This window comes from Narcine bancroftii, chromosome 6 (genome assembly GCF_036971445.1).
Source record: "Narcine bancroftii isolate sNarBan1 chromosome 6, sNarBan1.hap1, whole genome shotgun sequence".
In the NCBI taxonomy this organism is placed as follows: domain Eukaryota; kingdom Metazoa; phylum Chordata; class Chondrichthyes; order Torpediniformes; family Narcinidae; genus Narcine; species Narcine bancroftii.
Window position 1 is genome coordinate 82,246,587 of NC_091474.1, and position 25,405 is coordinate 82,271,991.

The 25,405-nt window shown below is 46.4% G+C and overlaps 1 protein-coding gene across 4 annotated transcripts in view; it reads left to right on the forward strand.

Annotated features, from left to right (window-relative positions):
* The first annotated feature begins 211 nt into the window (after positions 1-211).
* Positions 212-25,405, forward strand: part of LOC138736289 (heterogeneous nuclear ribonucleoprotein D-like) — a 38,526-nt gene continuing 13,332 nt past the window's right edge. For 2 of the 4 annotated variants that reach the window (XR_011340196.1, XM_069885550.1), the window contains exons 1-2: positions 212-588; positions 19,402-19,570. Coding sequence is in view for 3 of the 4 variants with exons in the window: in XM_069885550.1 (XP_069741651.1) it covers positions 308-588; positions 19,402-19,570 (450 nt within the window). In the remaining variant the exon portion in view is untranslated. The remainder of the gene's footprint in view (positions 589-19,401; positions 19,571-25,405) is intronic. The other 2 variants (XM_069885548.1, XM_069885549.1) reach the window with 1 other exon arrangement.

The window sequence follows — 25,405 nt, forward strand, 5'->3', positions numbered from 1 at the left end:
CCGATCTGTTCATTCATCTCTGCTCCCGCCCCTCTTGTCTAGACATGCAATTGGTTCCAACCTGCCATTGTTTCCTTTTCTTCCATCTTACTATTGGTCATTGGTGGTGTCACGCAGACATCATTCATTTGTTTCAAACCGGAGCTGGTCTGCGCGTCGGGATTGGTCCGTCTGACCACGGTCTCGGCCCTTGGCCATTGTCATTTGTCCGATGGCGGAGCTGCTGCTGGTGATTGGTGAAGGTGCGCTGCCAATCAGGTGAGCCCCCCCCTCCCCGTCAAACCGCTCGTGCTCCCGGCTCGGCAAGATGGCGGACTCGGCTCAGTTCGCAGAAAACGGCGGCTCCGGGGCGGCTCCCGATGGCTTCGATGCCGCCTTTTACAGCTTTGGAGGCCTCGAGGATAACGAGGGCTTCGGCAACGCGCCGGAGCCGAAAGGGGAGACAGCGAAGGGCGTGAGCGGCGATGCCGGCCACGAGGCCACGGGGCGGGTGGGACTCGGCGGCCCGGAACAGCAGCAGCCGCCGCCGCCCCAGAAGGAGATGGAAGGCTCGAAGATCAACGCCAGCAAGAACGAGGAGGACGAGGGGTGAGTGTGGGGTGAGGCGGAGAAGCAGTGCCTCGGCACGACCGGGGGGGCTGAGCTGAGGCCTTTCCCTGGGCTGACCCCAAGTGACCCCTTTGTGGAGCCCTGTCAGGTTAAATGCTCCTCATCCACTTGCTGCACTGGTTTAACTCCAGAGTATCCTGCTCTAACTATGATCACTTTCAGGTGGCCAAAATACCCCGATGTAAAGCCCTTATGCGGCTGTCGGGAGGCTCCCTGAAAGTGGAGAGCCCGGCCAGGAGGAGCTCCAAGAATTCCCACAGTCCACAGGAGCCAGCGTTCGCTCGGATGCGGCTCTCCTTCAGCTGGCCACATTCAGGTGACAGAAAGGCGTCTTCTCTGCAGTCACCTGGCCGTCCCGCTGCACTCCCCCAGCCGCGTCTGCTGGCGCATTATCTGCGTCTGAGCACCTGGAAGTGGCTTATCTGACCGAGGTTCATATCAACTAACTCCAAAGATCATTTGTATTGAGGTTGCTGTAACATTAGGGTAATGGGCTTCCAGGAGGTGAAATGTTTCTCATCCACTTGGTGCACTGGTTTAACTACAGACAGTCCTTGTCTGTCTTGCACTGGTTTAACTACAGACAGTCCTTGTCTGCCTTACATTGGTTTAACTACAGACAATCCTTGTCTGTCTAACCTAGGACCATATCAAAGATAATTTGCATTTCAGAATTTACTGTTGTGAACGTGTCACAATCGCAGTGCGAAATTTTATTTAACCACCTTGCAAAATAAATGGAGCACAAGAAAAAAAAGGTACAAGTGAGGTTGTGGTTCATTGTTCATTCAGGAATCTGATGGCAGTGGGGGAAGAAGCTGTCCTCATGCTCATTCATCTTCAAGCTTCTCCTGATCAGAGTGAAGAGGGCATGGTCTGGGTGGTGGGGGTCCTTGAGGATAGAGGCTGCTTTCTTGAGACACCGCCTCTTCCAGATGCTCTTGAGTGAAAACGAGTGCCTGTGATGTCGCAGAAATAACTTTCTGGAGTTTTTTTTTTCTTGTCCTGAGCATTGGCAATTCTGTACCAGACAGTGATGTAACCAGTCAGAATGCTCTACATGGTATACCTGAAGAAGTTTCAGAGAGGGTTTGGTGACCTACTAAATCTCCTCAAACTCCTTATAAAGTAGGCTGCTGGTAAGCCTTAGTGATTGCATTGACATGGAGGCTTCAGTATAGATCCTCAGAGATGTTGACAGCCAGGAATTAGAAATTTGGTTAACTATCTGAAGTTGAGCAGTGCTCCCCATCATGCAGCACTGTACCCCTCACATTTCTTTTTGGGACCATTTGGTCTTTCTCCTGTTTTTATATTAAATGAAGTTGGAAATATTCAGCATCTGTGGAAATGTTAACAATATTAATGTTTCAAGATTTTTCACCAGAATGTGACTTCTGACTTGCATCATTGGTGTTCATTCAATGAAAATTGCCAAACAATATATTGAAGTGTAATAGATGCTTGGTTGACAGAAATGAGTGAAAAATGAATATTTTTATCTGGTTTGCATAACCTAAAGAGGGGTGAGGTTTCTATTTATTTGTGTCTTGCCTCCCTCTGAAAATATAGGTACTCCCTGACTAATTCAGACCGAAGAATCAGTAGTATCTTGAAATGGACATATGTTGGAATTACATAAATTTGTTTATATTAAAAAAAAGACAAATATAAAATGTACGTGGCTTATGTTGTATTTGTCAAACTATAACGGATACAGGGCGTGTAAGAGCCAAAACGTGAGTACTTACCTTGTTAGTTGGTGTCCCAGGTCCGTAGGCTGGGTGCGTTCATGTGCGGTATAGATTCATGTATTGGAAATCAGTTGGCGCAGGTGCAAGAGTTAAATGCCTTAATGATATTGAAATTGCGCCCTTGACTCTATCCCTGTTATAGTTTGTCAAATACAAATAGCATAAATTTTATATTTTTTAACAAATTTTCGGTTGTATGTGCGGATGGACGTAAGTCGCACAGGTCGTAAGTCTGGTGTACCTGTACTTGAAATGGAGGACAATGTGGATGAACTGATTGTATAAAGGCATGGCATGATTTTGAGAAACAGTAACATGACGTTTTTGATGGTGGAGGGAAAACATCATTCAAGATTATCCTTGGGAGTAGTTTTTAAAGAAGTCATTTTTGTTGCCCAATGAATCTGAATTTAAATAGGATTTGAGAGTTGACTACATTGGTGTGAATCTAGGGTTAGACATGTAAGGTTGGTATATTTACTTCCCAATGGACAAGAGTGAACCTTATGAGACCTTGTGGTTTTGTATTTACACTGACTGAAATTTTTATTCATATTGGTTTAGTTGCGAAAATGCCAAAAAAATAGTTCCTGGATGAGACTTTCAGCTTGTGATTCCAGCTTGTAACTGAATTCTGGTTACTGTTTCAGCTGTTCCACTATGGTACCCACGGTATTATCACATTGACTATTCATCTAGGAGAACAGCAATGCCTTGGTTTAACTTGCCTGAAATAAGAATGCTTCCTCAATGTGTAGTACTCCATCAATACTGCACTTGAATGTCACTCAAGATATTTGTGTTTAAACCACTGGAGAAAGCCTTGGACTTGGCAAGCTTATTGAGTGAGAACATTACAATGGTAACCAGGCCAAATCTAAAGAGAAAGTGCCCATCTCTCTCCTTTTTCTCCTCCCCCCCTCCAACCCGCAACCATTCCTACCTTGCACTAAACTCAGCAAGTTGTGCAGGATTCCTTATGAAGGGCTCGGGCATGATTATCTTTGACTTCCCGTGGATGCTGTGTGACCTGCTGAGTTTCTCCAGCAGTTCCACGTATAGCACTTGACCCCCATCATCTGCAGATTTCCCGTTTAACACCATTTTCGTCATGTTATGTTCCAGCACTTGCATCTTTTCTAATCACCCACTCCACCTTGTGTGACTCATTTTCCTCCACTTGCCACTTTTATGGCCTCTCCCTTTGTAACCTGCAATACTGGTGCCCTCGTCCCACTTCTCTGTCCACTATGTTTAACCAATTCTGACCATTCTTTTGCATCGACTATTGTCTGACTTGGGTGAGTTCCTCCAGCAGGTTGTGTTTAAAAGATTTAGCTTGCCAGTTGGCATTTCTTCCATGGATTGGTGCAGCATCAATATTTTAACATTCTTGTAATTTCGGAGGCTCCCTTTTTCTATTAGAGGCGACTGAAATTTGAATATTACATTGGTTGATCAATATTTTGCCCTTCCTGTGAAATGGATTTGTCCTTTTTAGTATTCTAGGTTTTGTCTTTCAGAATTGCAGCAGGATGAAAAAATAATTATGGTGCACATATGTTGACTTGAGTTGCACTGTCATTTCAGTGCTGTCTGATGCTTTGATTTTGATAATCAGAGCTCTGATCAAAACTACCTCAAATCTCTCATAACAGGGATTCAGTGAATTAGTTATCCAACGAAGTCTTATTTTTCTTTCTTTGAGAAATCTCGTTGGGTTACATTTTAAAACAGCCATCCCTGCATGCTTATTGGACTTTCTGTGATGGTTAGCTCTTTTTTCTGCACTCTTGCTTTGTTTGTTAGTTGGAGGATTATGAAGTGACTGCAAAACACTTCTGAGCAAAGGCAAGTGTAGATGGTGAAATTCAGCATTCTCTTCATTGTTGTCAGAGTTTGAGGAAAAGTGTTTCAAGGCTCTTAGCTGATTACAAAACTCGTCGTCTAACAAACAATGGAGATCACTTGCCCCAGAGACATGGATTAACATCTCGGAGCACCAAGACTGTCTCTGCAAAGTTCACTTGCCCCAGAGACATGGATTAACATCTCGGAGCACCAAGACTGTCTCTGCAAAGTTCACTTGCCCCAGAGACATGGATTAACATCTCGGAGCACCAAGACTGCCTCTGCAAAGTTCACTTGCCCCAGAGACATGGATTAACATCTTGGAGCACCAAGACTGTCTCTGCAAAGTTCACTTGCCCCAGAGACATCGATTAACATCTTGGAGCACCAAGACTGCCTCTGCAAAGTTCACTTGCCCCAGAGACATGGATTAACATCTTGGAGCACCAAGACTGTCTCTGCAAAGTTCACTTGCCCCAGAGACATCGATTAACATCTTGGAGCACCAAGACTGCCTCTGCAAAGTTTTCCAAATTTACTTTTGGGGTTTACAAACGAGTGTCCTCTTCCAGGCCAATCTCCTTGGATGAAGTCTATTGGCTTTATCAGACAAGCCACATTTACTGTACAAGTAAATAAAATTGGCACTCTATACTAAATTCCTTTGTGGCCCAAGATTAGTAAGTGGATGGGACAAGGAAACAAAAAGTTGTGATAGTAGGAGATTTTAACTTTCCACATATTGACTGGGACTCCCATACTGTAAAAAGGGCTGGCTGGCTTGGAGTTTGTCAAATGTGTTCAGGAAAGTTTTCAAAATCAATATACACTCTAGAGAGTGCAATACGGGATCTCCTTTCAGGGAACAAGACAGGGCAGGTGACAAATGTGTACTGAGGATCATTTTGGGTCCAGTGATCATAATGTTGTTAGTTTCAAGTTAGTTATGGAGAAGATTAGGTCTGGGCTTCGGGTTGAAATTCTAAATTGGAGAAAGGCCAATTTTGAAGAAATTAGAAATTATTTAGAAGGCGTGGATTAGGACAAGTTGTTTTCCGGAGAGGACCTTCAAAGGTGAAATTTTGAGAGTACAGAGTTCGTATGTTGCTGTCAGGATCAAAGGCAAGGTTAGAAGGTATAAGGAGCCCTGGCTTTTGCGGGATCTGGTTTGGAAGAAGACAGCAGCGTATAACAGGTGTAGGGAACACTGAGCAAATGAGGTGCTTGAGGAGTATTAAAAAAATGCAAGAAAAATGCTAAGAAAGTTACAGGAAGGCTAAAAGAAGGCAGGAGGTTGCTTTGGCAGTCATTGTGAATGAAAATCCTAAGGGTTTCTAGAGGTATATTAAAAGCAAAAGGATAATAAGGGACAAAATTGGTCCCCATGAATATCAGAGTGGTCAGCTTTGTATGGAGCCAAAAGAGATGGGGAAGATCTTGTGTTTTTTTAAAAAAAATCCGTATTCATTGCAGGAAACGGGCACAGAGTTGTGAGAAGGAAAACAAGCAGTGAGGTCATGGAACCTTTTCAGATTAAAGAGGAGGTGCTTGCTGTCATAAAGCAAATAAGGGTGGATTAAGCCCCAGGGCCTGACAAGATATTCTCTTGGACCTTGAGGGAGGCTAGTTTAGAAATTGCAGGGCCTCTGGCAGAAATATTTAAAATGTCCTTAGGCATAAGTGTGGTGCCAAGGGATTGGAGGATAGCTCACATTGTTCCATTGTTTAAAAACTCCAAAAGCAACCATGGAAATTATAGGCCAATGAGCTTGACGTCATTGGTAAGTAAATTATGAAAGGTGTTTGAAGAAATCAGATATATAATTATTTGGATAGGCATATTAGGGATTATCAACATGGCTTTTTGCGTGAAGGTCGTGTTTATCCAATCTTGTAGAGTTTTTCGAGGCATTTACTAGGAAAGTTGACAAAGGAGGGTTATGGATGTTGTCTTCATCGACTTTAAAGTCTTTGACAAGGTCCTGCATAGGAAGATTCAGACACTAGGTATTCAAGGTGAAATGGATTTGATTGGACGGGAGAAGCCAGAGAAGTGGTGGAAGATTGCTTCTCAGATTTGAGGTCTACAACAAGTGGTGTGCCTCAGGGATAGGTACTGGAAAATTTTTTGTTTGTAATAAATATCAACGATCTGGATAATAATGTGGTAAATTGAATCAGCAAGTTTGCAGATGACTCCAAGATTGGAGGTTTTGTGGAGAGCGAAGAACATTTTCAAAGCTTGCAGGGGGATCTGGTCCAGCTGCTAAAATGGACTGAAAAATGGCCGATGGAATTTAATGCAGGGAAGTGTGAGGTGTTCATTTTGGAAGGACAAACCAGGAAAGGACATACATGGTAAATGGTCGAACACTGAGGAGTGCAGTAGAACTGAGCTCTGGGAATACAGATACATAATTCCCTGAAAGTGGCATCCCAGGTGGACAGGGTTGCAAAGAGAGCTTTTGGCATATTGGCTGTCATAAATCAAAGTATTGAGTACAGAAGTTGGGGTCATGTTAAAATTGTATAAGACATTGGTGAGGCCGAATTTGGAGTATTGTGTGCAGCTTTTGGTCACCAAACTACAGGAAAGATGGCAATAAGATGGAAAGAGTGCAGAGAAGATTTATTGGGATGCTGTCTGGACTTCAGGAAAAGTTTAAACAGGTTAGGACTTTATTCCCTGCAATGTAGAAAGGAGAGATTTAATAGATGTATTTAAAATTGAGGGGGATAGACAGAGTAAATGTTGATTGGCTTTTTCCACTGAAGGTAGATAAGATACAAATCAGAGGACATGGGTTAAGGATGAAAGGGGAAAGGTTTTGGGGTAACTTGTTCACACAGAGAGTGGTGGGAGGGTGGAGTGAGTTTCCAACTGAAGTGGTAAATGTGGACTCAATTTTAACATTTAAGAAGAATTTGGTCAGGTACCTGAATAGGAGAGGTATGTAGGGCTATGGGCTGGGTACAGGTCAGCGAGACTAGACAAAAAAAAGGTTCAGCATGGACGAAGGGGCTGAGGTGGCCTGCTCTGGTATAATTGTTCTCTGGTTCTCCACTGACTCCTGAGAGATTCTAGTCCATGATTGTTCAAAGTATTCAGGGTGAAATAAGAAAGTTTAGATCATTTGTTGTTCATTCACACTTTCCTATCCACATATCTCCAATCTCAATTGTGGCAAAGTTGCAGGTCTGCATTGGTCTTCCCAAATGTTTCAGTCCAATGAATTGGAGTTGACAGGGGATGCTTAAAAAGGAAAAAAAAATTGAATAATTCTCATCCAATAAGTGAAGTTAAGATTTCTTATAAGTGAGCTTGCTTAGAACATAATAGCACAGTACAGGCCCTTCAGCCCACAATTGTGCTGACTGAGGTCAGCCACCATCATTGCAATCCAATTAAGGCACAAATATGCTGGAGAAACTAGGCACATCCTGCAGTGTCCATAGGAGATGTTTTATGCCTGAGCCCTTCAAGGTCTTTGGCGAAGGACTTGAGCCTCCTCTGAACCCTGAGTTTCTCCAGCACGATTGTGTGGAAGCTACAATCACAGTGTCTGCAGATTTCCTTGTTTCACTCCCAATAATCTACCTTGCACCCTTCTTTTAATCAACTTGCATTGTAAGATTTGATAAAATGCTAGCCCATTGCATCTTTGGATGAAGGGTACAGTGTAGAGTTTATGGAAGGATTGTTTCTAATTTTGAATAAGCCTTAAATGGATTTTTAGTTTCTAACGGCACCAAAGTTATTTGTTTAGTTAAATGAGAATTTATGTCTAATCTTTTTAAATGGTATTATATATCCTATGCTAATAGAAGTTTATGAAAAAATGTTCTGATATTGTAGCAAGCCTAATGATATCACTAGACAAGAATGGCAAATAATTTCAGTTTAAAACTAAGTTATTGAAACTTGTCTGTCTTTGCTGAGTTCAAGGAACTTTATTAAGTTGCTGATATTCAGTTCTTGGATTCCAGAAGTACAATTCCAGTCGTCAAAAGTTTAAGGCACAACATTGAATAGAAAAAAAACTAAATGGAAAAGAAAAACAAACTAAACATGAAAATAAGTATTTGAATTCTGATCACGGCAGTGGACCAGTGAGGGGTCCTGTGGCTGAAGGTCCCACACAGGTGGGGTGGGCTGTTGGTGATTTGAGGCGAGGAACCCATGCAGGCTGTGGGCTGCTGAAGACTCGCTCAAAGGAGTGCCAGGTATCAGAACTGGAATGCAAGAACTAAATGACAAAATTCTGTAGACACTGGTTGAAGTAAAAACATAAAATGCTGGAGAAGCTCAGCAGGTCAAAGTGTCCTTGATGTAGCAAAATTTAAGATACATCATCCACGTTTCTGGCTTGGGCCCTTCTTCAAAGTGTGAGAAAATGCTGGCAAGTGTCAAAAAAAAATTGGCGGTGGGGGTGGGCTGTTGTCAAGGTAGGAGATGCTACGTGGAGAAAGGGAGGAGACAGCAGCAATGGGAAGAAGGGGATAGGGCTATGTGGGTGAAAGAACTGGAAGAACAAGAAAAAGGGCAGGTTTAATGGCAAGCAGTAAAGTCAGTGTTCATGCCACGTGGCTGGAGAGTGTTCCTCCAATCAGTGTGGTCAGGGTGGGACAGTACACAAGACCATGGATAGACATGTGAGAATGGCAATGTGGCCCAGAATTGAAATGGTTGGCTACTGGGAGGTCACAATGGTTGCAAATTGAGTGGAGATACTGAGCAAAGCAATCTCTCAGACTACGACCGGTCTCTCTGATGTAGAGAATGTCAGAAAGGGTGCCCTGGATGCAGTAAATAAGTCCTCTGGATGTGAAAGTCCTGTCTGGGGCCTGAACCGTGGTGAGGGAGGAGGTGTGAGCGTGCACAGAGGAAGGTGCCGGAGATGTGATGGGTGGGGAGAGATGAGTGCACGAGGGAATTCCAGAGAGGAAGGCTGAGAGGGTAAAATGTGTCTGGTGGTGGAATCCTTTAGTATGTGCTGGAAGATCCGGCGGAAGATGTGTTGGATGTGGATGCTGGTGGGATGGTAGGTGAGGATAAGGAGGATTCCATGTTTGTTGTGTCTGAGGGCAAAGGGGGCAGGGCAGATGAGCGGGAAATGGAAGTGTTGTGAGTGACGGTTAAGTCTATAGTAGTGGAGGGGAAGCTGTGTTTGTGGCAGACATTTCAGAAGCTCATCTTGGGAACAGATGCAACAGAGAAATTGAGAGAAAGGGATGCAATCCTTGCAGTGGAAGCTGTTCTCCCGAGATGGAGAGATCCAGGAAGGGGAGAGTGTTATCACAGATGGACCAGGGAGTTTTAGATAAGAATGGAAGTTGGACGCAAAGTAGAAAAAGTTGACAAGCTCATCACAGGTTCATGAGGCAGCCCTCATGTCATCTATATATCGGAGGAAGAGTTTGGGGGAGGGGTGTCTTGCCTGTGTAGGCTTACAGCATGGATTGCGCCACAAAGCCTTCAAACATGCAGGTGTAGCTGGGTTCCATGCGGGTACCCATGGCTACACCTTTGATTTGGAGGTAGGATGAGTTGAAGGAGAAGTTATTTAGAGTGAGGACAAGTTCTGCCAAGCAGAGGAGGGTGGTGGTAGAGGGTGACTGGTCAGGTCTTTGGTCCAGGAAGAAACGAAGTGCTTTCAGACCTGTGTGGGGGAAAGAGATATAAAGAGATTGGACATCCATCGGGAAGATGAAGCTATCCAGTTTGGGGAATCTGAAGTCATTGAGGAGATGGAGGGCATGTGATATAGGTTGGGGAAGGATTGGCCCAGGGGAAAAAAGATAGAGGTGGGATGAAATTAGGTTGGTTGGGCAGGAGTAGGCAGAAATAATGGGACTACCTGGGTTTGTGTACCTTGAGTAGGAGGTAGAAACGGGCAGTGTGGGAATGAGAGAATGAGTTTGGTTGCTATTTGAGGGGAAGTGACCAGAGGTGATGGTTTTGAAGACAGTGGTTGATAGGAGGAGGAGTCCGAGTGCTGTTGACTGGCTTTGGCAAGATAGAGAATTGAGATGCTAGAGGGAGCAGAAGGGCTCCTTATATTGGAGGTTTGGATCTTGAGCTCGGGTTGCTGATGGTTTGGACTGGACTCTGGCTGCAGGAGCGCTGGAAGCGAAACCATGGGCACCCGGTGAATGGTTGGGGGGGGGGGCAGAATACTCTCTTTTGCTTCTCTTTAAGCCCCTTTTACATAGAACCTTTCCTCTGGCTTTTAAACGCTCCACTTACCTGCATGAACACAGGAAAGGTGGATTGGCGGACCCATTTTGCTCTGTTTCCTCTGCCAAGGGACCTGGTGTCAGAGAGGCAGCAAAGTTGCACAGCCTTCTGTTTAAACTGACGAGCACGGAAACTGGCTCAAAAGGCTGATGGCGTCATGATGACATCCTCAGCCTGCAACTGAAGAGCGCAAATTTAAAAAATAAGAGATTGTTACTGATAGAAGTTGCAAACTCATTGTCAAACTGTGATGTCGATCCTTTTCAAACAATTTGAAATTTACATGAAGTTCAATATTCACCCAATCCCAGACACAGGAGGAGGAAGACAGCCAGTTTACCATTTGAATTTCTTGCCAAAGTAGTGACTGGTGGAATGGCGAGAGAGGGCGTTACAAGGTCAAGCAAAGCATTTTATAAATGCCGCAGACCAAAGACAATTTTGTGTAATATGACGCTTTTTATTACATGACAATAAATTGAAAAAAAATACAAAGATTCAAGATGCATTCAATAGTTTTATTCATTTCTTCTGAACCTTTCTGTTTTCATCTGTGGGAGAGTTGCCATATCGCAAAAATGTGTAAGACCATTGCTTAGCTTGTGAAATTTGCTTCTCGCTGCTGTGAATCATATTTTAAAAATCACTTAATCAAGCTGTAAAGCTTATCTACAGGAAGGGTGTGTCCAATTACTGCTTGATTTTTTTTTCAGGATTAAGCAATTCCAACCATAATCCTGATGTATGTCTTGTGTGGCTCTTCTGACACACCTAAACCTGTAGTTTTGAATATTTAATTGCTCTCACTTTTACCTGCATGATACTTTTTAAACTAACTAGGCTATTTAGAGCGAAAGGGACAGCATTGGCTCCTTTAGATATAGATTTGATCCATGCCACTTGAGGGAGAGATGTACATTTTACTGGGTCATTTTAATTTTGAATTTCACTTTGCTTCTACTCTGGGTGCCAATAAAATTGTACATCCACAATGTACAGTTCGTACGTTTAAGGTTATACAGTGAAACCCTGATAATACTCAGCTTGATTTAATGTGAATTCTAATATTACGTGATGAGTCATTGAACTTGGACGTCAGGGTGCTGGCAGCAGCGGGGACATCGGGCTCCTGGATTGATTTAAAATGTATACAGAATAGCTGGAGAAATGGAAATGATGTAGGTATAAAAATTTAATGGGAATACAGTGAAACCACAATTTAGTGAGACCCTGGTTTTTTTGTGATGAGATTTTATGAATCCCAGTAATTGCATTATAACAGGGTTTCACTGTACTCTAATTTTGTGCTTCCGTTCGGCCTTTTCCGCCTTAAACAGATCAGGGAGCATATTTTGCAAAACTTTGGTATTTCAATCAAGGAGATCATTTTTGTCTTTCTGCTAAATTGTTCTAATTTGCAACTTTTCTAATCCATCTGTTAAGTTGTGAGGATTTATTTTTGTCATTGTGTAGAGCCCAAGATTATGGTCCAATCCCTGCCCAGTGAGTAAACTGCTAACAAAAGGTATAATCAAGGATACAGTTGGTATTGACCTTTATTTTCACATATCTTACTAAAAAGTGCTGCCAGACAATCCTGGTTATTGATGAGTTGGGTGTAATGCAAGATTCATTGCTTGAATCCCAGCTACTCGTGATCATTTGGCAACACTATGGCTGATAGAATCATGTATAACCTTTCTGTTTGTAAAATTGTGGCTTGTGAATGGGTGAGCCAGGAGGATGTAAAGAGGGATCGAGGGTTATTGAAAAGCTGTGTGAGTGGATCCTGCTCCAATCTGTAGAACACGACTGGTCTCTGAAAAAACACTTCATCACCAGCCTCTGGCTCCAACCAGCAACTCATTTTTGTATCCAATTTGCTCACTCGTCTGGTATCCTATATGATCTAACGTTCCAGACCAAACTTTTTGAACTTTGCCAAAGGTCTTTGCAGACATACTTCCCTTCCTGTCTTTGTCAATACTCTTGGAAACATTTTTATTTAAATATTCTAAATTCACATGAGACAATTTCCAAAGCTCAAATCCTTTATCCAGAACCCTTAGGGAACAGTGTGTTTCGAATTTCGGATTTTTCCAGATTTCAGAACAAAAGCCACCTGCCTCAGATTTAAGCCCACCGGAATTGTGATGCCATATCCACCCACTTCCAGTCGCGCCGCCCCTCTCACCCAACCTCCGCACACCTGGGTCGCGCTGTGGGCCCTCCCTCTCCCCCCCCCCCACCGGGGGTGGCGGTGCCGCCCCCCCCCACCCCCAGCCCACCGGGGTGACGGTGCCGCCCCCCCCCCACCCCCAGCCCACCGGGGTGACGGTGCGCCCCCCCCCACCCCCAGCCCACCGGGGTGGCGCTGCCGCCCCCCCACCCCCAGCCCACCGGGGTGGCGCTGCCGCCCCCCCACCACCCCAGCCCACCGGGGTGGCGCTGCCGCCCCCCCACCCCCAGCCCACCGGGGTGGCGCTGCCGCCCCCCCACCCCCAGCCCACCGGGGTGGCGCTGCCGCCCCCCCACCCCCAGCCCACCGGGGTGGCGCTGCCGCCCCCCCACCCCCAGCCCACCGGGGTGGCGCTGCCGCCCCCCCCACCCCCAGCCCACCGGGGTGGCGCTGCCGCCCCCCCACCCCCAGCCCACCGGGGTGGCGCTGCCGCCCCCCCACCCCCAGCCCACCGGGGTGGCGCTGCCGCCCCCCCACCCCCAGCCCCACCGGGGTGGCGCTGCCGCCCCCCCACCCCCAGCCCACCGGGGTGGCGCTGCCGCCCCCCACCCCCAGCCCACCGGGGTGGCGCTGCCGCCCCCCCACCCCCAGCCCACCGGGGTGGCGCTGCCGCCTCCCCCAGCCCACCGGGGTGGCGCTGCCGCCCCCCCCCCAGCCCACCGGGGTGGCGCTGCCGCCCCCCCCAGCCCACCGGGGTGGCGCTGCCGCCCCCCCCAGCCCACCGGGGGTGGCGATGCCGCACCCCCCCCAGCCCACCGGGGTGGCGCTGCCGCCCCCACCACCCCCAGCCCACCGGGGTGGCGCTGCCGCCCCCCCCAGCCCACCGGGGTGGCGCTGCCGCCCCCCCCAGCCCACCGGGGTGGCGCTGCCGCCCCCCCCAGCCCACCGGGGTGGCGCTGCCTGCGCCCCCCCCAGCCCACCGGGGTGGCGCTGCCGCCCCCCCCAGCCCACCGGGGTGGCGCTGCCGCCCCCCCCAGCCCACCGGGGTGGCGCTGCCGCCCACCCCAGCCCACCGGGGTGGCGCTGCCGCCCCCCCCAGCCCACCGGGGTGGCGCTGCCCGCCCCCCCCCAGCCCACCGGGGTGGCGCTGCCGCCCCCCCCCAGCCCACCGGGGTGGCGCTGCCGCCCCCCCCAGCCCACCGGGGTGGCGCTGCCGCCCCCCCCCAGCCCACCGGGGTGGCGCTGCCGCCCCCCCCTCCACCCACCGGGGTGGCGCTGCCCCGGCCCCCTCCACCCACCGGGGTGGCGCTGCCCGGCCCCCTCCACCCACCGGGGTGGCGCTGCCCGGCCCCCTCCACCCACCGGGGGTGGCGCTGCCCGGCCCCCCTCCACCCACCGGGGTGGCGCTGCCCGGCCCCCTCCACCCACCGGTGGTGGCGCTGCCCGGCCCCCTCCACCCACCGGGGTGGCGCTGCCCGGCCCCCTCCACCCACCGGGGGTGGCGCTGCCCGGCCCCCTCCACCCACCGGGGTGGCGCTGCCCGGCCCCCTCCACCCACCGGGGTGGCGCTGCCCGGCCCCATCCACCCACCGGGGGTGGCGCTGCCCGGCCCCCTCCACCCACCGGGGTGGCGCTGCCCGGCCCCCTCCACCCACCGGGGTGGCGCTGCCCGGCCCCCTCCACCCACCGGGGTGGCGCTGCCCGGGCCCCCCTCCACCCACCGGGGTGGCGCTGCCCGGCCCCCTCCACCCACCGGGGTGGCGCTGCCCGGCCCCCTCCACCCACCGGGGGTGGCGCTGCCCGGCCCCCTCCACCCACCGGGGTGGCGCTGCCCGGCCCCCCTCCACCCACCGGGGTGGCGCTGCCCGGCCCCCTCCACCCACCGGGGTGGCGCTGCCCGGCCCCCCTCCACCCACCGGGGTGGCGCTGCCCGGCCCCCTCCACCCACCGGGGTGGCGCTGCCCGGCCCCCTCCACCCACCGGGGTGGCGCTGCCCGGCCCCCCTCCACCCACCGGGGTGGCGCTGCCCGGCCCCCTCCACCCACCGGGGTGGCGCTGCCCGGCCCCCTCCACCCACCGGGGTGGCGCTGCCCGGCCCCCTCCACCCACCGGGGTGGCGCTGCCCGGCCCCCCTCCACCCACCGGGGTGGCGCTGCCCGGCCCCCTCCACCCACCGGGGTGGCGCTGCCCGGCCCCCTCCACCCACCGGGGGTGGCGCTGCCCGGCCCCCCTCCACCCACCGGGGGTGGCGCTGCCCGGCCCCCTCCACCCACCGGGGTGGCGCTGCCCGGCCCCCCTCCACCCACCGGGGGTGGCGCTGCCCGGCCCCCTCCACCCACCGGGGTGGCGCTGCCCGGCCCCCTCCACCCACCGGGGGTGGCGCTGCCCGGCCCCCTCCACCCACCGGGGTGGCGCTGCCCGGCCCCCTCCACCCACCGGGGTGGCGCTGCCCGGCCCCCTCCACCCCACCGGGGTGGCGCTGCCCGGGCCCCCTCCACCCACCGGGGTGGCGCTGCCCGGCCCCCTCCCACCCACCGGGGTGGCGCTGCCCGGCCCCCTCCACCCCACCGGGGTGGCGCTTGCCCGGCCCCCTCCACCCACCGGGGTGGCGCTGCCCGGCCCCCTCCACCCACCGGGGTGGCGCTGCCCGGCCCCCTCCACCCACCGGGGTGGCGCTGCCCGGCCCCCTCCACCCACCGGGGTGGCGCTGCCCGGCCCCCTCCACCCACCGGGGTGGCGCTGCCCGGCCCCCTCCACCCACCGGGGTGGCGCTGCCCGGCCCCCCTCCACCCACCGGGGTGGCGCTGCCCCGGCCCCCTCCACCCACCGGGGTGGCGCTGCCCGGCCCCCTCCACCCACCGGGGTGGCGCTGCCCGGCCCCCCTCCACCCACCGGGGTGGCGCTGCCCGGCCCCCCTCCACCCACCGGGGTGGCGCTGCCCGGCCCCCCTCCACACCCACCGGGGTGGCGCTGCCCGGCCCCCTCCACCCACCGGGGTGGCGCTGCCCAGCCCCCCCCACCCCCAGCCCACCCCTCCGCCATACCAGCACCAGAAAAAAAAATACTGGTTTTTAGAGTTTTCTGGATTTGAGATGTCAGGATAAAGGATTGTGTACCTGCATTTATTTCACATGGTAAGCTATTGGAGTGGATGGGAAGGATGCAGCCATCTTTAATTGACTGCTCTCTTTGTCTCTGGGAGAATTGGCTTATTCAGTGAATTTGCTTGGGGTTTTCAAAACTTGATTGCGGGTAAAGAGAAGGAATTAACCTTGTACTGCCATTGCAGGATAGCCAGAGTTATGTGTTTATGCCGATATTTGTGCTTTTTCTGCAGCGCCAAATTGCTTTACGCTTTTAGGTCAATGTGAAAGTTTTATGGATTATCATAGATTTTTAGTTCTGGTAATTGCATGAGCAATGAGGCTTTGTTGCTCTTCAACTAAGCAGTGAAAGCCAAGCCTTGCTTTCAGCTTTTAATTTAAATTATGTACAGTAGCTGTTGAGGAATGCCCAGCATTAGTTTACCTGATTAAACCATGCTTTATTTCTGACGTTTCTCCATGAGTTAGAATGTTTACAACCATTTGCCAGCTATTGTTGCACTCTGTCACAAAACCCAGTTCATTTGGATAATATGACAAAAATGGATTGATTGATACAAGGTGTTTTTTCTGCAACTTTTATTATGGATGGGATATTATTGATTTGAATGGGTGTGCAGCAGTGGCTGGTTCTGATGAAAGATTGGCAACCAAGCAGGCCAAAACTTGAGCCTTTTTCACATAGGCTTACCAGTAAATTGGATGTTCATTGCTGTTTTTTGCTGTTCACATTGGACCACTGTTAACCGATTCTCTGCATCCTTTCACACCTCACCAGAAGGCATCCCTGGAGAGAGGGGTGCCCATCTTCCACTAATTTGTCCTCGGATACTCCATGACCCTTTCACACTGGGCTAACCAGCACGCAAGAATCAGATCACCCCGGTAATGATATATCCTCTCCCACCCCCGCCCTCTCTGGGATGTTCATCCCCAGCTTGCGGGCCAATTTGCAAGTGTTCACACTGGCACGTTAACTGGTAGGTTGGCAGTTAATTACTGGGATAAAGTGCCAGTGTGAGTGGGGCTTTAAATTACTACAAAGATTTTCAAAACTGACCAATTTAAAGTTTTGAGTTTTTGAATGCTTTAAAAACCCAGGTCAAGAAACCTTGTTTGGCCTCATGGCCCCATCTTTTATTTTTTGAAATGACACAGCTATGTGTCTAGTTTGTATGAGTGGTAAATGCAGCCTTAAGCACTGAATCTGTTACACGTCAGGTGCTACATTTAAGAGTAATTTGCATAATTTCTAGAAGGGGAGGGGCAATTAGTGGACGAGAAACTGGGATGGGTTCTAATCCCATGCTGACTGTAAGGAGTTTGTAAGTTCTCCCTACGCTGGGTTTCTCTGATGGATTTCCTCTGGTTTCCTCCTACTATTCAAAACGTACCAGGGATTGTAGGTTAATTGGTGTCATGGGCTGAAAGTCTTTTCTTAAAAAAAGCTGAAATAAAATGGACAATTTTTAAACTATTGCCAGACTTGGCTGAATCTGTGTGTCTAGTTTTACTGCTCTTTGCTAATGTTATGTATTGTTTGTCCAGGTGATTGTTGTCTTCTGTACTTGGGGGAAAAAAAAAATTCATTGTAAAATTCAGTGTTGTGCATTATATTTAACAAGCTATAACTTGAAATGTTTTTTTTTAAATAATGTCTTTTGTAAATTCCGAACTAGTTTTTAAGTTGTCTTTGTGCCAGAAAAGTGAAGTCAATTCAGGCAGAGAGTCTACCCTAGCTTGTACTAAAATTTGATTGCAAGGCAGGTTTGGATTCTGTTTGGGTGGTGTTGATAGCTAAACTTGAAGGCTTCAAGAGTTCATTTTTCGAAAGATCTAAGCTATTTAGAAGTTTCACATGGATCCACTCAGATCACTTGCTTGTACTGATGGTGTATTTAAATTTACAAGCTTTTTTTTAAAAAAAACAGTCTGGTTGACTAATAGCCTTTTGTGTAGGAAATCTGACAACCCTTACCTAATCTGTCCTGTAAGTGACTCTTGATCCATTTGATTAGATGTTAAATAGCTCAGCATTCCAAGAACATTGGGGATAGGCAAAAGACATGCTGGCTTGCCAGAGCATCCACAACTTCAGATATAGGGAAAACCATGATGTGTGGTTTGCTTGATGAGGGAAATTTATATTTGTGTGGGTGGAGTTGCTGACTGCTGTAAATGCATTGAATAGAAATGATCAACAGTAGGTTTCTCTATCCACCAGCAGAGCTGGATGGATTACAGCGTGTAGACATAGTTTGAGGACAATTTGTTTGCAGTTTTGGCTGGTCCTAGCTGTTCACTAAGTTGTGACCTTCCAGGATCTACCCACTTGAAAGCCATCCATGTGTCCATTTGCCAATTGACAACTGGCATACCATATATGCCGGCGTATAGGATGATCCTCAAAATTTAAAAATGTCACCTTAAAATGGATGTCGTCTTGTACTCTGGGTGTAAAATCCAAATCTTAACGGCAAAGTCTCAACACCGCTGCCATCTTGCTGGCTCCAACACAATCTTGCACATATCCTGTTAGCTATGAACAAAGACTCAGTGCTCCCCCTAGGGGGTCTGTAAGGAGTTACATCTAACTGCCATCGGTCTGTAATAATGGCCTGTTACCGGAGCAAATGGTGGATTATTTTAAAAACAGACCAATAAAATTAAAAACTTTGCAGGGTAATTTGGTATAAAATATTGTGATTTGTTTTTAACAGCATCCACTGGTCAGCGGTAAGTGCCAGATTTTTTTTTTTCTGGGGTGGCAGGATTTGTCTTGTACAAAGGGTGTAGCTCAAAAACTACATTTTAGGTGGGAATTCTGGGGTTTGCCCTATACAGAGTTGCCTCATACGCCAGCATATACGATATTTGAAATACACTAATTAGAATTCAGCCCCTCATCAAGTCTGAGATGGGCTGAAGCATATTTTTATCTGACGTTTTTTTCCTTAGTAACTGGTACACTACCCCTTGGTATTTAACAATGATCATGTTAGTCAATGTAATTCTTCTGCAGTCTTCCTGCTACTGTCCATTTGAGGATTGTTCTTGTTTTTTGCCCATTTATGATCAGAGCATTTACCACTTGCCTATGAATAGAAAGAGGTGAGTCAAAGAACTAATAACAGTAGGAAACTTGAAAGGGAAAGACGATATCTCATCTTTATCGTGCAATTATGGTATGAACAATGAATAAAGGTGACTTAACGAGAAATTAAGGGACTCAAAAATTTTCAAATATCCTCATATCAATTTTAGAAGTGTCTACAACAACTGGTGGCATGAACTTCCAAATGCCCTGGATCTTTAGAGGTAAAGTAGTGGTTAGAGAAGGGTGATTGATTTTGTGATATGCGGCAAGGCACAGGTTTTGTCTAAGTTGGTGTGGGTGGGCTGATTGAGGAGATTTTTGTGTTGGGTAGAGGTTGATAATGGTGTTTGAGAAATTGCAGTGACTAGAAGCACCTTTATATAAAACCTGGATCCAAAGAAAGTTTTCCTTTCATTTGTACACACCAATTATGCTGTAATGGTGGGTTTTGCTTCCCTCCCTCCCCACCCCCCTCCCCTCCCCCCCCCCTCCCTAAGTTGATGTTCTTGTACTGGTGCTGTTTTTTAAAACTGATTTGCACTTCCTCTTTTTATATTATCACTGTGCAGGAAGATGTTTGTTGGTGGACTCAGCTGGGAAACGAGCAAGAAAGATTTAAGGGACTACTTTTCTAAATATGGAGAAATTGTAGACTGCGTAATCAAAATGGATCCTGTGACGGGGCGTTCGCGAGGATTTGGTTTTATCCTCTTCAAGGATCCTGAAAGTGTAGAAAAGGTAGGATTTGGTATTCACTGCCAGTTTTAACCTGATTCCATTCAGGTTAAATGAGGAAACCTAACTTAAAACAATTCAAGTGTGACACTGCATAGGATGAACAGCAGGAATTTTTGGTTTCCATTTTACTTGGTTACTCCTTCAGATCAACTGATGCCGACACTTCTTGCAAGATGGTGGATAGACTATCTTCCTGGATATCTGCCTGTCAGTTGAGCATATTATTTTAATACTTGCCATCTGCTCATCACATCTTGTCGGGTGAAGCTCCTCTGCAACATTTACAAAGTATTAAAAAAATAAAATTACATTTATGTACTGTCATTATGTCTGAATTTACTTTTTTGGGCAAATGAAACTGCAGAATACAACAGTGAGATGAATCCGCTTTGGAGAGCAATGACTGCCATCCAAGGAGAATGTGGTTATTATACCATCTCCATTATCTATACACCCTGTTCTTCCTCTCAATTCTCCATCTTCTCTCTCCAGCCCCTTCTCTCTCCATTCACAGAACCATCCCTCTTCCCACTGTTTGCTCGTGTGTTTCTCTCTCCCTTATCCACATACTTCCTGCCTGTGGGACTGTGTTCGTTCCCCTGCCCCCCCCCCCCAACCATTTTATTCAGGCACCTAGCAACATTTTGCTCATGCCTTGATGAAGGGCTCAAGGCTGAAATGTTAGTTGTGTATTTTTAACTTGGCTAAATAAAGTACACTGGTCTGCTGAGTTTCACCGGCATTGTTTTTTAGTCCTAAAGAATGGATGATGTGTCCGACAAGGTGGGACTTCAGTGTTCCACAATTGTGTGCTGGAGTTTCTAGTGGGGCCATAACCAATAGTGCTTCATTTATTACAATGCTGACCACGTGAGAGGGATCTCACTGGGAGGGAGGTGTCCACGTGTTAATCACCCTGGGGATTCCTCAGATCCCACTGGGAGTTTCTCTTTGGACTCCGTCCGATTAGAGATTGTTAAAAGCATTATTGTTGTTTTTTTTCTTGTGCATTCATTGAGCTTCGGCATACCAACCAGAGTTCTGCATAAAATCTCAACAGAAATTGCAATTGTGCTGTCGCGGAAATCTCTTTTTGGAATCACAATAAATGAGTACGAGTCGCTGATCTAGCAATTGAATGCTATACAGTAGTTCTGAATAAATATTAAACATTTCCCCTTTTGAGCTGATCAGATATTTTCATTAAGTCCATAATTGAAGTTTCAAATAGACATACATTAACTTGTATTTAAAAAAAAATACCTTGAGGTAGCAGCACAAATGGTCGAAATTTTTTTAAAGTGAGGGCTTCTGGTCCCAGGAACTGATTGGGTGGGAATAATAAGTGATAATAATGACTTGATGACTTTGGGGAATCATATCGGCCTAATTATTAATCCACTTTCAATTCGGTTGAAGTTTTGTGGAATTTGCATTTGCCAATCAGTATTGCAGCACAGTGATATCCTAAATGACATTATCCAACACTTGAATTTTAAACATTTTTTGTATTATATACTGCTGTGGCATCTTTGCACGTGCATGAACAATCACATTTTAAAAATGCTGGTTGATTTGGCATCCACAATATGGGGAAGATGAGAAATCTTTGCATGTTCACACTTTTCTGAATTTTATTCCTTGCCAGTTTCTGATTATTATGCTTGCTCACTTCCAATTTCTCTGTATCAACTTTGTTGAATTCCTTCATTTATGAACCTCATTCAGGTTACCCTCTTAATCATCTCAAATTGAGACAATAAAGATGTCTATATAATCTTATGTATTCTTAGTCCTGATAGGATTAATCTGCACTACGTTCATTTTGAGGACAGCGTATCTTTCCTTTGGTGTTGTAAACAGAGGAACTAGTTTGAATTGTGAGTTGATATTTGTGTTTGTTAAATGCTGTATGAGGAATTGTTCCAACATTTCTAAGGTTTTTTTTTTTTTTTTTTTTTTTTTTTTTTTTATTTTTTTTTTTTTTCATTGACATTTTGGATTTGAATGGAAGCTAATGTTGCACCCCTGATCTGGATTCTACGTTGCTTGAAAATGCATGATGTTTTGGGTGTGTGATAGAGTCATGATAGCATTTGGAGGCACAATGGAAGAGACCTGGGTACCAGGGCTCTTTACCAGAGCGAAATGTCAGAGACCAGCAGAGGAAAATTAAGAATATTTTTTAAATGGCAGAATGCTGATAAATGTGTGTGTGTGTGTGTGTGTGTATATATATATATATATATATATATATATATATATATATATAAATCTTTTTGAAAGCTGAATTAATGACTGCTTTGTTAGGTTTTAAAGAATTGTGGAGGTGAGTGGTTGGAGTGTGTAAACTTGCAATTCTGCAATATATATTGTTTGTGAACTGTAGTTTCAAGATTTTGACTTGTTAACTTGCTGCAACAGTATGCTCTTGAATGTTTATTTTAGTGTACAAGTTGACCCCTTTTTTTAAAGACAAATTTTAATGGTTTTATCCGGTGTACAAGTCAACCCCCAAAAATTGCAATGACTGAGATGTTGGGCGTTGGTCGGCTATAAGTTGAACTCATCCCACCCTCCCCACCCCCCCCCCCCCCCCCCCCCAAAATCGTGGCAATTGATCTGAGTGGCATTGGCTGAAGGTGATTGTTATCATGGAGGCTCCATAAAAACAACGAAATTATGAAGTGATAGAAATGGGCAAGAAAATTTCCTGGCTGCTGCAAGAAAGTTTGATATATGAGAAGTTGGTAAAAGATTTGAGGAAGAAAGAAGAGACTTTAAGAAAAATAGCAATAAGGTAATGTTTGATGAGAAGAGGAATCACTCGTTGGCCAGATTTGCAAAATTATGTTGCAGCTTGGGTACGTGAACAGAGGCAGGATTGCTACATAGTCACTTGAAATAAAATAATAACATTTGCACTGAAGTGGGCAAAGTCGCACCCAGACCTCAGTAAAGATTTTGAAGCTACATTATTATGATAAAATAAAATTTCTTAGAAACTACTAAAAGATCTTGATCATAAAGTTGTAAGTTTTCACTAGGTTATTATGCGTAACTGGCAGAAACTCCAGTTTGCATTGGCAAATATTTGGAAGCATGGATGAAAGCCCATGAATTTCAACATGATAGGCAATAGAACAATGGAATGTAAAAGGTTTGAAAACTGCAAACCAGAAGTACAGGCCATGAAAGGACAACATTTACAGTGGTGTTATCGTACATGGGTGACAGGAAGAAATTAAGACCCATGGTAACTTTCAAATGCAAAATTAAACCTAAAATACAATTCCCAGCAGGTATTTTTGTACTTTTCATGCAAAAGGATGGATGGATGAAAATGGGATAAAAATATGGATGGACAACATGTTCTACAAGCAGCCAGGTGGTTTACACAAGGAGCAGAGCTTGCTGGTCTGGGATAAGTTTCGAAGCCACTTAACTGAGACTACTAAAATAAGATTAGCACAAAATAATACTTGCATGGCGAATATTCCGGGTGGCTTGATGTCTCTATTGCAACCTCTCAATGTCTGCTTGAACAAGCCATTCAAGACCATGAACATGCGGAATGGAACACATGGATGACGTGCAGAAAAGTCATTTACAAAAGGCGGGGCAATGAGTGCTGCATCTCTTGATGTTCTGTGTGACTTCATGCTCGAAGAATAGGACAAAGTGAAAGTAGAGACTAATAAAATCATTTAAAAAAGTGCAGTATCTCTTGTGCAATTGATGGCACAGGTGACGATTTAATGTGGGACTGACGACTAAGCTGAAGCCGCCTCGTTAGATACATACTGGGGCCTGTATGATGACTGTTTACACAGTGAGAGTCTGACTCAAATGATGATGGTGATCGCAATTTTGAAGGGTTTTAAATGTTTTTTTCCCCAATAAAAAAATTTTGTTCAATGAAAATTTGTCATCAGGTTTTTTGTTTTTCAAGGATAGACTTGTACGCCAAATCAGCATCCAGAGGTTTTTTGAGCTGAATTTAAGGTCTTGGAAGTATACCTGGCGTATAAGTTGAGCCCAATTTTTGAGAGGTTTTTGTGGGTTTCAAGACTCAACTTGTACACTAAAATATACAGTATTAACTAAACGCATTATAATCCCAAGAAGATCCTTTCATTCGGAGTTAATATTTGCATTTTTTATGCAGCATCTTACATCAGAACGACACAATACTTTTGCGTGAGAAATTTCATATTCTAATTTCATGTTCTAATTCTGGTGACTATTACATCTGTCTCGAATGCAATCTGTATAAATAAGGGAGCTTGTTCATTTATTTTGTGGTGAAGAGCACAGATGTTGTCTGCTTTAGGCTTGACCTTTGAAAGTCATTCAAAGATGGGCATAACTCACTGATAAATGAGGAGGTCAATTGTAAAGATACATGCCATTTGGATTCCATCCACTCTGGTGTAAAGGGCATTACTTCAGAACATGACTGTCAAATTATTTTCTGCCAATATAATTTGGAATTTTAGTAGTGTAGATGTTTGATAATTTTCTTATGTGCTGGATGAGGTTTGTTTTGCTTCTTAAAAAAAAAAACAAACTAGTGTTGAACAAATTAGTTTTTTTTTCAAGACCTAAACAATAAAGGGGAACCCAAGAATGTATCTGGATAAAATCGAGGTTCTTATTCCATGCTCTGCAATAAAGGTCAATATTTCATTTCCCTTAATTACTTACTTTACCTCTATTCTAACTTTCTGCATGTGATCAGATGTTGCAAGTTTGTGGCCCAAGATGAAGACTGGCGGTTGAGTGTTACTGGAGGATTGGTTAAAGCAAATGGAGATAGACACAAATGGGTAACTTTTCAAATTGGCAAGGTGATTTGTCAGTGCTATGGTTATTATCTATACTGATTCAGTAAACTAAGTCCCATGTATCAGATAATTTCGATACCAAGAGGCTGCAGAGGCTAAGGCTGCAATGAGAAACAAAGGAGGAACTGATTAAGCCACGTATTTGGAGGCAGAGGGATAGTTGACATCTCAGGTCTAGATCATGCATCAGAATTTGTTTCTATACTTCAATTGCCAAAGCGCCACCTTAAATCATTCGCAAAACTCTTGATGGTATGAACTAACATATGGACTGTCAATTAATGTAGGAAAGTTGTCTCTGATCCATAATCAAGTCAGTTGTATCAAAAATGTAGTGATTACAGCCTGTTTTGTGAGCAGGCCAGCCATTTCACTCTGTACAACAAGTCCTTATGCTCCTGATGAATGCCTTGAGGTTTTTGGCAAGATGGTGGAGTGTGGATATTTTGGCAATGCCAGCATTGTTCATCAGGTTTTTCTCATGTGATAAACATGTCTTCAAATCGTTTGGTGCAGGAAACAGGCCCTCAGGCCCTTGTCTGTGCTGAACTATTATTCTACCCATTCTACAGCTGTCTATGATGCTCCCATCCATGTACCTGTCCATATTTTTCTTCAATGTTTAAATTGAACCTGCATTCACCACTTCAGCTGACAGCTCATTCCACTCTCCCACTACTTGTGTGAAGAGGTTCCCCCTGAACTTTCCCCTTTCGCTCTTAACCCACGTCCTCTGGTATGTATCTCACTTAAGCTCGATGGAAACTTGCATTTCTCTATCTTTACCCCTCATAATTTCATTTAGACAGTCCCTGGGTTTAAAAACTAGTTTTCTTCAATGAGTGTCTTTTGATTCCAATTTTTATGTAGGTTGGAACAGGTACACAGGGTCTTTATAAAGCACTTCCCAATACACTAAAACAGATAGAGAGAGAGATAGAGAGAGAGATAGAGAGAGAGATAGAGAGAGAGATAGAGAGAGAGATAA